We start from the raw sequence: 12,938 nt of genomic DNA on the forward strand, positions 1-12,938 counted from the left end.
TGACATTCGGATAATCGGCATTACTGTCATGATACTACGGTATTGTACATGCACATGGAGCTGAGCGTGTACTGCACTGTGTGCTGGGACCGTGCTTTCTCCCATGGGCGTTTACACGAAAGTGGGCTAGAAGAGTGTTGACACCGCGTAGGGTGTTACATGTAAACTGGGTGGGCTCTGATACGCCGGGCTTTCACGGCTTTTACGGTCGCTATGGTGTACTAGCTCAGTCTAGCGGCACCTGGGACTGGCGTGGAGTGAACTGATTATGTGATCATGCACCATGCGGCATGGTCACTCTCTGCCACCACACTGTCAAGAACAGGATTGTGCCAGGCATCAAAAAACAAAATTCACGGTTCGCGTTGAGACGCGGCCAGAGGCCAAGTTTTCCGCACCCGCAGGAACGCCACCACCCTCTTGGATCAAGGCGCAGATGCAGCTCCTAAAGCAGTGGGAGGTGAGTAGATCAGACCTACCACAAAAGGCTCAAAGTGGTCAAAGACCAAAAATCCCATTCACTGCATCCATGTTTCTCTCGTGCCAGGCCACGAGTTCTCAATAATTATTAACTGTGGGTCACAGCACGGCTGGAAAAATCCTTCCGCTTCCAAACAGGACCTGAACCTGGTACCCTCTGTTTCTCAATCATGGTCTTACTCTTAGACCATCCCACTATGCCTGCCTGCCTGCCAGGCATCAAGGGAGTTTTAGAAAGAAGTGTAACTATTATTACTAATACTAAGTAATAGTACTTCAGTAATAGTAATATTAGTATGAGTTTCAGTATGACTGTGACTGAGTATGAGTATGAGCAGTCCATAAAAGTCGACTTTAGTGTGGTGGGACCAGGGTATGACTAGGACTAGGGGGTAGTAGTCCTACATGTACAAAAATCCTCGACTTGAGATAAGACCGCATGCCAACTAGCACGTTGTTGACATGACATATGTACATAGGCATGCTAGCTAGCTACACCGTCTTATCTACACAGACTACAGTCGAGTCATCATCGTCAGTACTGAGACTGTATTACAACTAGTGCTTCCGATGAGTACTCAAACTGAGTCAAAGCTTGAACAAACAGAATACTGGTACTGTAGATCTACCATTCATTCAAATCAGCGAAAGTGCTTCAGTTTTCATGTTCGTCTTTCCACTTCCAGGCGTGTTGCAACGAAGCTCAGCATTTTCCGCCTCCCTCTACACGACTATCAACGTAAAATAAACTGTTGAGAAGCTGTTCTGTCAACGGGAAATATTGAATCGATCTGCTACTACCAGTACTGGCGTGCTTTATCGACTAGTAGTAGTATAATAACACTAGCCCAAGCTGCGTTAGAAAGATAGGAGTTCCCAATGAATGGTTGGGGTAGTACTAGTACGACAGTACTTACGCCAACAAGAAGATCCTGTGCCCCTTGCAAACTGACTTGCCCTTGCATCAGATCGTCGCAGCACTGACTACCAGCAGGAAATAGCGGTATCAGTTGTGTTCCTGTAATGTAAGGCTAAGCGGGAAGGACAAGAGCGAGGCACAGTACGAGTCAGTGATGGAGGTTGAGCCCTGTTTGGCCACCAGCAGGCAGGACAGCGATAGCCTCAGCCGCGGCGACTCACCCTTTTCCATGCTGTCGGTGGAGGGCGCTAGCGGCGACTTCAGGGATAGTGGCGTACTGGTGAGCCACGACGGCCAGTCCCTCGGCAACCTACTACGACGTCGCAGCAAGGACAGCCACGAAGACGCAGAGCAGGCGTTCCTGGAACGAGGATCCCCGCTGCCTCCAGATGCGGACATGGCTACAACCCTGGATTGGCTGCGGAAGGAAATGGTATTGCTAAACAATAAAACTGTATTTTTAGACCGACCATTCTGCTGGTACGTAGACCGTACCAGTCTACCTGAGTAAAATGTCATTTGCACAGTCAGAAGTGTAAAAGAAAGTAGGGGTTTCCCATGTAGGATCGAGTTTGCGTAGTGTACTGGTATCCAAACTGATCATGGCCTTTGCGTTGCTGGCGCAGAGGACTTCATTGAGAAGGAAAGCAAAATCAACAGGCTACGTTTTTAGAGGAAATGTTTCCTTGGTGGGAGGAGGAGGTTGACTAGTGTCATGTTGAAATATTACAGCACTGACCGTGTAAAACGGACATGACAAGCCCAGGAGTGTGATTCTTGTTACATGTACTTGATATCAACCAGCAGTAGTACAACAGTCAATACGTTTTGTGTTTATAATTATAGATGAAGAAGAGGGCATGTATGGAGTACGATGTTGCCTGCTAAAGTGCTAATTTTTACTTATACTAGATGGCGACTTGGATAATAGCCACACCGGCATTACGAGAACATGCCTACTGGGTTCAACACTCATGCAGGGTCAAGGTCATTGTTTTGACGGGGTTCAGCATCGGGAGCACAGTGGCAGGTGGACAAGGGACAGAGACAGGAAACTACTTGTGGTTGTAGTTTCGAATCTCTCCAGTATGTTTTCTTTACAAAACTCCCAGAATTTGCTGGTAAACACACTGCAATGTTTACGATGAACTGGGATGTCACCGAGGAGTGACAAATAATGTTATACGGTATTTGACTGCTATGTTGTGGAATATTGCCGGCTGAGGAAAGGCACCGATTGTCTGTAGACCTAGCAACAGTCAGGTGTCGTGTAAAATATCTTGCGGTGTCTCCGATCAAACAGCATTCTATGTACAGTAATCATGTTAGAAGCAGAGTCACTACAGGTTTCTGTATTTGCTAGAGCACAGTGCACACTGGAGCACATGGCCAGTGGCCGTGCGGAGATCATGTGGAGTGCGAGTGACGTCGCGGTGCTCCAGCCGTATGTTTGAGTATTACTGTACATAATCATAATAATAACACAGATACGCGTACAACATGCACAGCAGTGCTATACATGCTTCCGCTGCTGTTCTCTAGCTCTGTCCAATATATGTATGCCAATATCCGGCAGTTGTGGCGACTCCTTCAGATTATCTGCCGCCATCCATTGCGAAGATTACTGTACATGGCTGCTGTTAATGGTTCGTGACCTGCTTCTGCCGTCTTGGTTGTTTGTTTACAGGCTACCATGCGCAGTCAAGACCAGCAGCTGCTTCGAGAGTTCATGCGCATACGTGCCGGCATACAGCATCTGAAGCAGCAGCAGGACGCACTGTCCCCAGCGTGGTCACGATCCTCTACGCCGGACAGCACCATGCTACCGGAGATGGAGCGTGACTTGTCACCGGCGCCGAAGCCCAAACGAACAGTGGCGTTCCGCGTACGTAGCACAACCCTGCCTGGAAGCGTTCTCCAGAACTTGACCAAGGCGGACAAGCTACGCAGCCCAATGCTAAGCCCAATTCAACGACTGCACTCTGGCTCATTCTCAGCAGCAGATAGTTCTAGCAGCTACAAGAAACCCACAGCGGCGCGCAATCCAAGCACGTCCAGTTCGGCGTCAGTAAACGACTGGGAGTTTATCTCATCCAGCACCAGGAGGGATGCGGATAGCTTCATGAGCGAGTTGAACCGCAGCTTAGGTAGCATTAGTAAGCAGAAGGGAAGAATGGATGGCACTGTCACACTGCCTCCTCAGCAGTCGCCAACCAAGCAGAGCACGCCGAAACACAATGTAACTTTCTACTCAGCACCTCCTGCTAAAGGCCAGGATATTGATCAACAACAGCAGCAGCAGCAGCAGGCAGCACCGCGTGAAGACCCGGACAAGATCCCAGCAGTTACTGTGATTGTTGATGCCAACGAAGAGAGCAGTGAATGTTAACGCTAGCTACAGCGACAGCAGTAGCATCACCACTCAGTCTCGGTATGCATGTATTACTGTGACTGCTGTTACACTGAACCGTGACTAGACTAATGTGTAGGGCATACTAGTAAACGTGCCCGGTGATGGTTATAATACCTTGCCCAATAATCATCACTGATGCATCCAGCAATATTCCTTGATCACACAGCTCTATTAAATCAAGACACACATTTTAACAAGAGGGACTCCGGCAGACCGTTTATTTCAATTCGCTTCCAGCAGCAGGTTTAACAGTCGTATTTCCATTTGATCTTGTCTTTGACTTGACTCGTGACAAAGGCATTGTAATATTAGACAAGTGAACAATGAATATGCATGGCTGTGGTGCTTGCACCAGGGAGTAATTTATGACTCGCTGGCTAGCGCCTTAGCGTGTAAACTGCCAATTTTTTCAATCCTCTTCCTACTATGCTCTATTCTTTGAATCACTTTTTCAACCAAAAAAGATGTTGGTAGCTGTATGATGTAGGTATGCGCTTCTTGTCGTCCCTGGGAGTGGGTACACACACAGGCGAAGAATAATGTGCAATTGAAAAATCCCATCGATTGATGTAATTCTACATTATAGTCGGAGACAAGAAGTCAATTATTGAAATGAAGCACAACCAACAGACACTTGCAGAAACGATTTTCTCCTGAATTCATCAGTGACTACAGTCAACTTCGCCAATAACGACATTCGGCGGGGCATCAGAAAAGTGTCCTTATTCGCGAAGTGTCCTTATAACCGAAGTCCCATTTGAATGTATGTCAACCCATATTTTGTATAGTATGATATGCATATCAAAATCAAGCTCTTGTCTTGCTCTATGTCAATGTGTACTTTATTTTCATATTGCAGTTGCAAGGAACTAAAAATTCAATATGCAAGGGAAATGAATTGAAAAATATGCCTTTTTGAGCCATCTACAGGGCCAGAGACATGTACATGTACATGTATGATGATTACTGTCAATCATGTACAACTACATGTACATTGTATACATAATATAGGTGTGCTGGTAAATCCAACAATTTTGAAGCCAACATTATAAAAGGAAAAAAAGCCCCCCCCCCCCTTGGCTGCATTTTCTTGCATGTGTGCCTTTTATCACCATAGGTTCTCTCTTTGTTTATTAAAAAATAAAAAATCCGATCTGAAGGGCAATGTCAATAAAGCCGCTCATAACGCTAAAAATCAAATCAATTCAGGAAAATTCAATTCAATTCAAAGTCGTGACACATCCGGTAAAAAACAGCAAGAAATAATATCTCGGTGCAAAAGAAGAAAAAAGGAAATAAAAAGCCGCTTCATTTTAAAGGACCAAATGATGAAAAGCAAAGAAATACCCACATCAGCGCTAAATTGCACCTTAAATTATAAACAAAAACATGACGCGTCCATTAGCATTGAGGACACTGCCATTACTTTGCATTAGCGAGGTTATACACACCACTGTTACATCCGTCCCTCAGCCATGGCTAGTGGGCGCAATGCATTTACCGGTCGATGGTATGCAGAGCGAGCCCCTCTGATGCACATAACTGCAGCTCGGAGGAGTGCAAACGACAGACGGCATCTGACATACATGTACAGTGTTGGCCAGAAGTTTGGGCCTACCTATAAATTTTTGGGGTTTGGCACAATACAGTGGTGCTGCCAAGTTGTGTATCTTCAAACCTGCTGCAAGCCCGATGAAAACGCGTGAGATAAGTTTTCTACAGCGCACGTGCGCTTCAAAACAAATTTTCAGGTGAAAATCATGAAAAAGCTAGGCCCAAATTTTTGGCCAAAATATTTGAATTTGTACAGTACCATACGGTACAAAAATGTGTGATGCAAAACCAGCGGGAAATTCAACTGCACAACACGTGGTGGTCCTCACGACACGAACAACAAATTTTAGTTGCTGTTTTTGACATTTTTCCTTCACCATGGGTCGATCCAAGCACCTTTGGCTCTGACGTGAGGGAGTTGACAGTGAAGATGAATAATGATGGCCTCTCTTCGAATGATATCGCCAATTTGACCCGCGTTTGTGCGCGCACGGTGAGAAAACTGTCACCAGGTTCGCAGTGATGCAAAGCTGCAAGAATTAGGCTCGTTCTGGTCATCCAAGGCTGACGTCTGCTCGTGACGACAGGTACCTCAAGGTGATAACTCTGGCTAGCAGAAGGACTTTGTCGTGGGAGCTCAAGACAGACTGGTGCAAAACCGTGGCAAACATGTCCCGAGCCGTACGGAACGTCCCAGACTGCTGAAAGCTGGCCTGAGAGGCTGCAGGACCACAAAAAACCCGTATATCAACCAGAAAATTGAAGAAACAACTGGTCTTTGCCAGGGCCCACCAAGGATGTACTGTGGACCAGTGGAGCAACGTACTGTGGCCCCACGAGTTTAAATTTAATATGAGAGCATCAGATTGTGTGGTGTATTTCAGTTGTTGACCTGGTGAACAACTTACTTGTGCCAGAGTGTACTGTTGGCACAGTCAAGCACAGTGGTGGCTGCATCATGATACGGGACCGCGTCGCCGGCAACGGGGTCGGGCGGCTCTACAACATTAACGGAGCGATGAAAGCAGACCAATACCAAGGAATACTGCAGAACAGTATGCAGCCGTCCATGGTGGATGTGTTGCGCGGTCTGGATGATGTATTTGCGCGCGCACACGCGATAAAGGCGTAATCGGCGGACCGCCCATATCGCGCACTGGGGCGGCCGACGCAGTCGCCGGACCTATATCCGACTGAGGATTTGTGGGAAATGCTGAATTGTCTCTGCCATGATGTTCCCCAAGTCCCATCAACAGAAACACAGCCTGGGGAAGTGTGCAAGACAGCATGGCGGAAGATCAGCAGGGACAAGTACGCGAAACCCGTCTCGACCATCCCGGCGCGCATGGAGGCTGTCGTCAAGGCAAAGAGAGGACCTACTAAGTGGTAAAATTGGGCAAACAGTTCACTGATAGGTTCTTAGCATGGAAACAAATCATTTCGATTAGATTTAGTTGATATCTATTAGCTAGTCACCTGGATTTTGCTGTTTTTTAATTTTGGCCGTAAGTTTGGGCCTACGCTTTTTCGATTAAATTGACTTTATTTTATTTTACAACTATCTAGCCTTCGAAAGATGGATCAGAGTATGATCTCTTCGGTAGATAGCCAACTTCAGTAGTTTTGTTCGTTCATTATACAAAGATTCTCTCTAGAAACCTGTTTTCTCTTGGGTAGGCCCAAACATTTGGCCAACACTGTAGGCCATAACCTCGCCGTAGGGCTTGCCATCATGCTGTGCCAGCATAGCGCATAATCGCTTCAAAAACCGCAAGCATTCTGGGGATGCACTGCCAGCCGTGGTGAAGACAAGCGCACCATAGGTTCTGGTACTTCTGCATGAGAGGTACATGTACTTGACTGACAGGTACTTGAAATAGCTGTCAAAAGCCCAGAAAGTCGTTATTCAAGCAGTGAATATGACCACGGGGCACTAAAAGCATGTCGCTATACGCGAATTGTCGTTATTCAGATAGTCGTTATATCCGAAGTTAAATGTATACAGTTAGATGGGACTTTGCTCTGGGCATGGAAATTCGGTCGTTATTCGCGAATTGTCGTTATATCCGCAGTCGTTATTAGCGAAGTTGACTGTATGTGTACTTCTGATGGACAAGTAGAGCAAGAGAGATAACGGTAGCAGAAGATACAGCTATTACTATATGTGTCAAAACAGCTGATGATTGCTTCGCCATTGTGTCACGTGGTTGTTCTGAGCATCATTAAATTTTGACAGGGTTAGAGGCGGTGTACATGTATGTTCACACTCACCAGCCTATTATATAATTAAAAAAATAGTGGCTGGGATCTGCTATAACACTACCTTACTGCGAGTGGCGCGGGGCTCTAGACACCTCACTGGTGGTGTGAGACTGGAACTGGGCTGTTATCACTGCTGTAGCGCAGTATCTACTTTCCTCGCCGTTTGTGCTTGTGTTGTCATGTATATGTAGTAATGCACACCCGCCATGACGTGCTTTGCACTTCTCTACGCGCGCTGTCACTATGTACCGCGCTTTGCTTGCTTGCCTCCTTCTTTTATACTGCTGTTCTTTCCATGTCCACTTCATTCCTGATGATGGTCATAAAGACCGAAACGTTGTAACGATACCAATGGATTTGTGTGAAATGCAGTGCTCTCTTGAGTGTAGGCAGGTTGCCTGCAAACAATTCAAGTATAAAAAAATATAATAATTCTAACTTCTGCAGGAAGTTGCAGAACATTGCCCGCCTTGCTGTGCTGCTGCTTCGACACCTGGTCCGTTGGTTGTGGATTGATTGGGACTTGTGTTCCTTTCATTCAACAACTGATGTAGTATTGTAATACGCAGTTTTGGGCTTTGGCCCATACGGTGTACTGCTGAGTCAGCGCTCAGCTTCCCTGGTGCTCAGTCGGGCACCTTTGACACTGCTGTCCCAGAACAAGGGTGAACAGCTGGAACATCTGGAGAAGCCCGAGCAGGGCAAGTAACAACGTTAGTTGAACGAAGGTGACCACTCGGAACGTTAACATCACACGGCTTATACACTGCAATACACCATCCTATTTCAAGTACTATTTTTTAATATACCAGTGGCAAGGGCTGCTGGTCTTCACACTGATCTCACAATCAAAAGAACTGTACAACTTGCAAAAATCCTGTATGAGAACAGCTGGTCAAAATGGCACAGGATTCAAGATAATAATTATGTCAAATTTCATACTACATGTACTGCAAATAGATATTGTTCAGCGGGGAGTTGGCAAAAATATGTACAAACAGCGGAGTCGTCTTGACAAGCAGATGGCCCGCATCAGCACATCGGACTCAAATGGCCAAGCTTGACGCGCAGGGTTACGTGTTTTCGTTGCACCTCGCGGAGCGCATGTTCGTGCTTCGTGTCTCTGTCGTAGAGAGTACTGCCATCGAGGATACGGTCCTCCAACTGCAAACGCCAGCCACACACAGGGAAAACACACAAGAACAGGGTCTCCACAAGAGAAACAGAAAGAAAAAATGAAATGCAGGAGTGAGGCGAACATGCAGCTCTCAATGAATTATGTGACTAGTACTGTCAGGTCAATTCTGCTGCCGACACGACAACACCCAAGATTGTCATATTCAGTACGGGCAGACGTATTCACTTACCAAAATACCGTTAGAAATCGATTTGCGACACTTCATTCGGAATTGTATTTCGCTAGGCTAAGAAACGATAAGAATTTGTAGCACTTCTCACCTACTCCTACTGGTATAGTATAATATAATACGAACTCTTGTGTAGGTACACAGGTTTTGACGTTGTTTTTGACAGGCACTACATGTAGAGAGCGCCGCAGTCACTTTCTGGTTTGGCCACGCAACCAATGCACACCCGGGGAAATGCTGCAAAGAGGCCGAGTTGCCAACAAACCTAGTATTCGGAGTCCCACGCTATCTGGGTTTGCAACCAAAGTCGCATCATCTAGTTACCAGTCGTAAGCTTGCACCCTACCTGAGTGGGAATTATGACACACACAGAAGTATGCACACCTGAACCTTTGATCATAAGGGTTTTTGAATCTCAGTCTACCACCAATAGACTGAGAAAGCGAAAGTCCTGAATGACCAGGTCTAGCCATCTTCTCATCCAACCTCTCCCCTCAAGAAACAAAAAATCTTTCTTTTTTTTGACATTTTCTGTTTACCAGAGAGCACATGGATCACAACCAAACAGCACATAGTTGTACAAGAGCGACATTGCTGACTCATGGAGTGGTGTGGATGCAAATAAAGTAGATGTAGCTACTTCCACTAACTGGAGTATGTGTGTCACAGCTCTTTCCTTGTGTTTCTTATTTCTTATATCTAACTTTCCACACTCACTTTGCGTACTTTCTCTCTTCTTCTTTACTATGTTTAAATAGGCCAAGTGAAAATAATTGATTGTTGATCGTCAGCGCCCGCCCCGATTTTTCAGTCCGTCCCGGGATTTATTTTATTTTTTTATTTTCGTGATCAACGGTAGAAAACTCGTGTGTTTAGCGAAATCCGAACTTTTTTTTAGCAGTACAAGCGTATGCGAGCTCTCATGTACAACTTCAACGTGCTTTTACCGTAGCGACATCACGCAGTGCAGTGTGATTCCAGTGTACTTGTGTGAAATCTGGCAACTACAATACATGGCACTGTAGTCTGTACAGTGTACCACCTGATATCTACGCCTGCATCCATGGAAACTGCGCAGCCACCGCGTATCACAGAGTCATCTGCACATGTTCAAAGTGTGCCCAGGCAGACTGGTAGCAGTCACAACCAACAATGGTAGTACACCCATATCCCCATAGATATATGTAATACATGTACAGCCTAAGATTTCAAGATGTCCGGTCGATGTCGATATAAAAAAAGTTATAAAATAAAAATAAAACCCTCCCGTCCGCCCCGATTTTTGGAAAATTCTGACGATCAACAATCTTTCACTTGGCCTTTACTAGTACATACACAAATAGGAGATCCCCCGGATAGGAATTAGCCTTTGGGTAATCCTGAAATAATGATTATTACTAGTAACACCTGTTGCTACAGGTCACCCTCAAACCATACGACCGGACGCCAAAGTCATGGAAGTTGGAGCACAGAGGCCTATATTGGATTCTTGAAGTGGTTTCAGTAAAGCATATGCCCTACCACTGACTGACTGACTGATGGGTTATGGCATGCTTACCGCTGTCAGGAATGTGGGCCGCTCTAAAAGCGCCAGTGAGTTAGCCTCAATCTGCTTCCTTCCTTCCCAGTTCCTCCATTGCTGAATGCTGATTGAGCGTTGCCGCTTATCAGGCCTATATATCAGAGCAACCAGAAAACACACACACACACACATACACGCACGCACACGCACACACACACACAGACATACAAACACACACACATACACACCACACCACACAGACACACACATACACAGACACACACATACAAACACACACATACAAACACACACACATACACACCACACAGACACACACACAAAAGAGCACCAGGGAATTGGACACATGCATGCACAGGTGTAGAAGAACTACAGGTGGTAGAATTAAACACCCTCAGTATGCAGGAAATGCACTGTACAGGACTACAACTGCTAAACTCCATGGAACGTAGAATCAGTACTTTATACGGCCTGACACCTAGCTCCAACACATCTCCAATGCACAAACCAACAGCTTTCCAACTTGGAAGGTTCATGGGCAAGGCAAGAGCAAAGAGGGAAATATAAGCCCAACGAAGACCAATACAAGCTTTGTCTCACAGCACGAAAGAATGCCGACTGTTACTGGATGATGAGACCAGAAATACACTGTACTTGACAATACGATCTAACTACAACTCATAGCAGCGAAGCAGAACGCCACCCAACTTACTTGGGTGGCTCAGAATTATTGAAGATAAATAACTCGTATCCATGTGCCCCTTTCCTCTCTATAATTAGTATATGACCCTATTTTTTTTCACTACCCGATGTCACCTTTCTCTTTTTCTCACTGAAGATTTTCTTTTATCTAACAATGCTGCTTGCAGACTCATCAACTCCATTGTCTACTTGTTGTTTCTGTCACATTTACTTGTCTTCTATGTTCATTTTCGCTTGGCTATATATTTTTAAGCATTTTCCCTTCTTTGCTGCATTGCGCTAGCCATAATCCACATAGGAGCCATGTTAGCGTCATGACATCAAGGATCCGCTGACCAAGCATTCTGTCCCCACAGGATACCGCGGACGCGCAATTTCCCGCGTTATTGGCTGTCATCTGCGTTTCGAGAGATATTGCATAAAACCCGCGTTATTCATGGAAATGTACAAGAAAATAGCACATGATGTTGAAAATGTACTACAAAGTCGTACCGTTGCATGAGTTTGTACGACCAAGTAGTATACTTGCATGAAACTGCATGCTAAACGTGTACAAATAACAGAGAACTCGTGCATAATGACCGCATTATACCGCATATTTGCTGCATAATGGCCTGTTTTCGCCCGCATGATTATGCGCATAATTTTAGGATTTCGTCCGTATTATTCTGTGGGGACAGAGCATTCTCTGCGCAGCTCCACGAAACGGGATGCGTGCATGCCGTGATTTATTCACTTGCGCTCCTTCAATACGCTGGCACTGCTTGCACACCCCGGTGTACGCACATTGGAATTTTCAGAGTTCTCTTTGAACGTCTTGTGCTACGCTTTCATTTTTCTATTTCAGAATGGACGGTGTCAAATTCATTGAATTGACGACGGTGGATTGTTGACTGCAGTGCGTGCATACGGTGGGGACAGTTGTAGCTAGTCGTATCAAAGACACCAAGACTCTTAACTGAGTAAAATAAATAAAACAAGCTTAGGAAGGTTCGCTTGTGCCAGCAGCCCCCACCATGCCTGCAGGACTCGCACCCTATTATACACGTACATGTACCATCCTGAATCCCAGTCAATTTAATATATCTTCAAATCCATAGAAACCAAACTGAACAAGGCTCTCATCATTAATACTGAATATTATTGTTTCGTGTCCCATCAGCCCGGCTCTATCCATAAGCCATCATTTACATAACAGTCATATCACAAAAAAGGAGCGTGCACCCATTGGGCTGAAGCATATTTCTTCACGAATACTATGAAGATATGTGCGTGTTACTGTAAGGCCCTTGCACCATGGACTGAATGCAAACACTCACCCAATCCAGTTTCGCCCTTTCACACCGATCGATGTGGGTCCGCGAGCTTTTCGCCTCGCCAACAGAGCTAAAGTCAAACGCATCGCAATATATCTACTGAATACTCCCAGTGAGTGAGTAAAGTAACAAGTAAGGTAAGCCCAACATGGACGTTGGAGAAGAAAGTTCGTCAGTAAACAATAATGCACGGCTGGTCACACTCATGGATTCCTCTTCAAAAAATCACCTTTTTCGTCAAGATCATAATAATGTAGCTTTCCCTTCTTTTCACAAAAAAAATGTATGTCATGTCAGATCAGCAGAGCGTACACGTGCCACTATACTAGTGCACTGCGCTGCACGCGGCCGCGCGCCGTCGACCGATCGTCGACGTCGGCGCGAT

The 12,938-nt window shown here is 45.6% G+C and overlaps 2 protein-coding genes across 2 annotated transcripts; one reads left to right on the forward strand and one right to left on the reverse strand.

The window, feature by feature from the left end:
* The first annotated feature begins 1,044 nt into the window (after nucleotides 1–1,044).
* LOC135808839 (uncharacterized) lies at nucleotides 1,045–4,291 on the forward strand. The gene is made up of 2 exons (XM_065322067.1): nucleotides 1,045–1,832; nucleotides 3,087–4,291. Exons 1-2 carry the CDS (start codon nucleotides 1,554–1,556, stop codon nucleotides 3,786–3,788), a joined length of 981 nt encoding a protein of 326 aa, XP_065178139.1. The 5' UTR covers nucleotides 1,045–1,553; the 3' UTR covers nucleotides 3,789–4,291.
* Nucleotides 4,292–8,309: 4,018 nt separating this feature from the next.
* Nucleotides 8,310–12,774, reverse strand: LOC135808840 (uncharacterized). Its single transcript, XM_065322069.1, has 3 exons — nucleotides 12,557–12,774; nucleotides 10,554–10,668; nucleotides 8,310–8,792 (listed from the first exon to the last, which is right to left on the reverse strand). Exons 1-3 carry the CDS (start codon nucleotides 12,637–12,639, stop codon nucleotides 8,661–8,663), a joined length of 330 nt encoding a protein of 109 aa, XP_065178141.1. The 5' UTR covers nucleotides 12,640–12,774; the 3' UTR covers nucleotides 8,310–8,660.
* Between the last annotated feature and the right edge of the window lie 164 nt (nucleotides 12,775–12,938).

Source organism: Sycon ciliatum, chromosome 2 (genome assembly GCF_964019385.1).
Source record: "Sycon ciliatum chromosome 2, ocSycCili1.1, whole genome shotgun sequence".
Lineage (NCBI taxonomy): Eukaryota > Metazoa > Porifera > Calcarea > Leucosolenida > Sycettidae > Sycon > Sycon ciliatum.

Bases quoted from the DNA above. Each gene is read 5' to 3' on its own strand.
- LOC135808839 (XM_065322067.1), top strand. From the start codon at position 1,554: ATGGAGGTTGAGCCCTGTTTGGCCACCAGCAGGCAGGACAGCGATAGC. The intron at 1,833-3,086 runs GTATTGCTAAAC...GTTTGTTTACAG, and splicing joins ATTGGCTGCGGAAGGAAATG to GCTACCATGCGCAGTCAAGA.
- LOC135808840 (XM_065322069.1), bottom strand. From the start codon at position 12,639: ATGCGTTTGACTTTAGCTCTGTTGGCGAGGCGAAAAGCTCGCGGACCC. The intron at 10,669-12,556 runs GTGAGTGTTTGC...TCTGATATATAG, and splicing joins AAAGGGCGAAACTGGATTGG to GCCTGATAAGCGGCAACGCT. The intron at 8,793-10,553 runs GTAAGCATGCCA...TGGCGTTTGCAG, and splicing joins GGCCCACATTCCTGACAGCG to TTGGAGGACCGTATCCTCGA.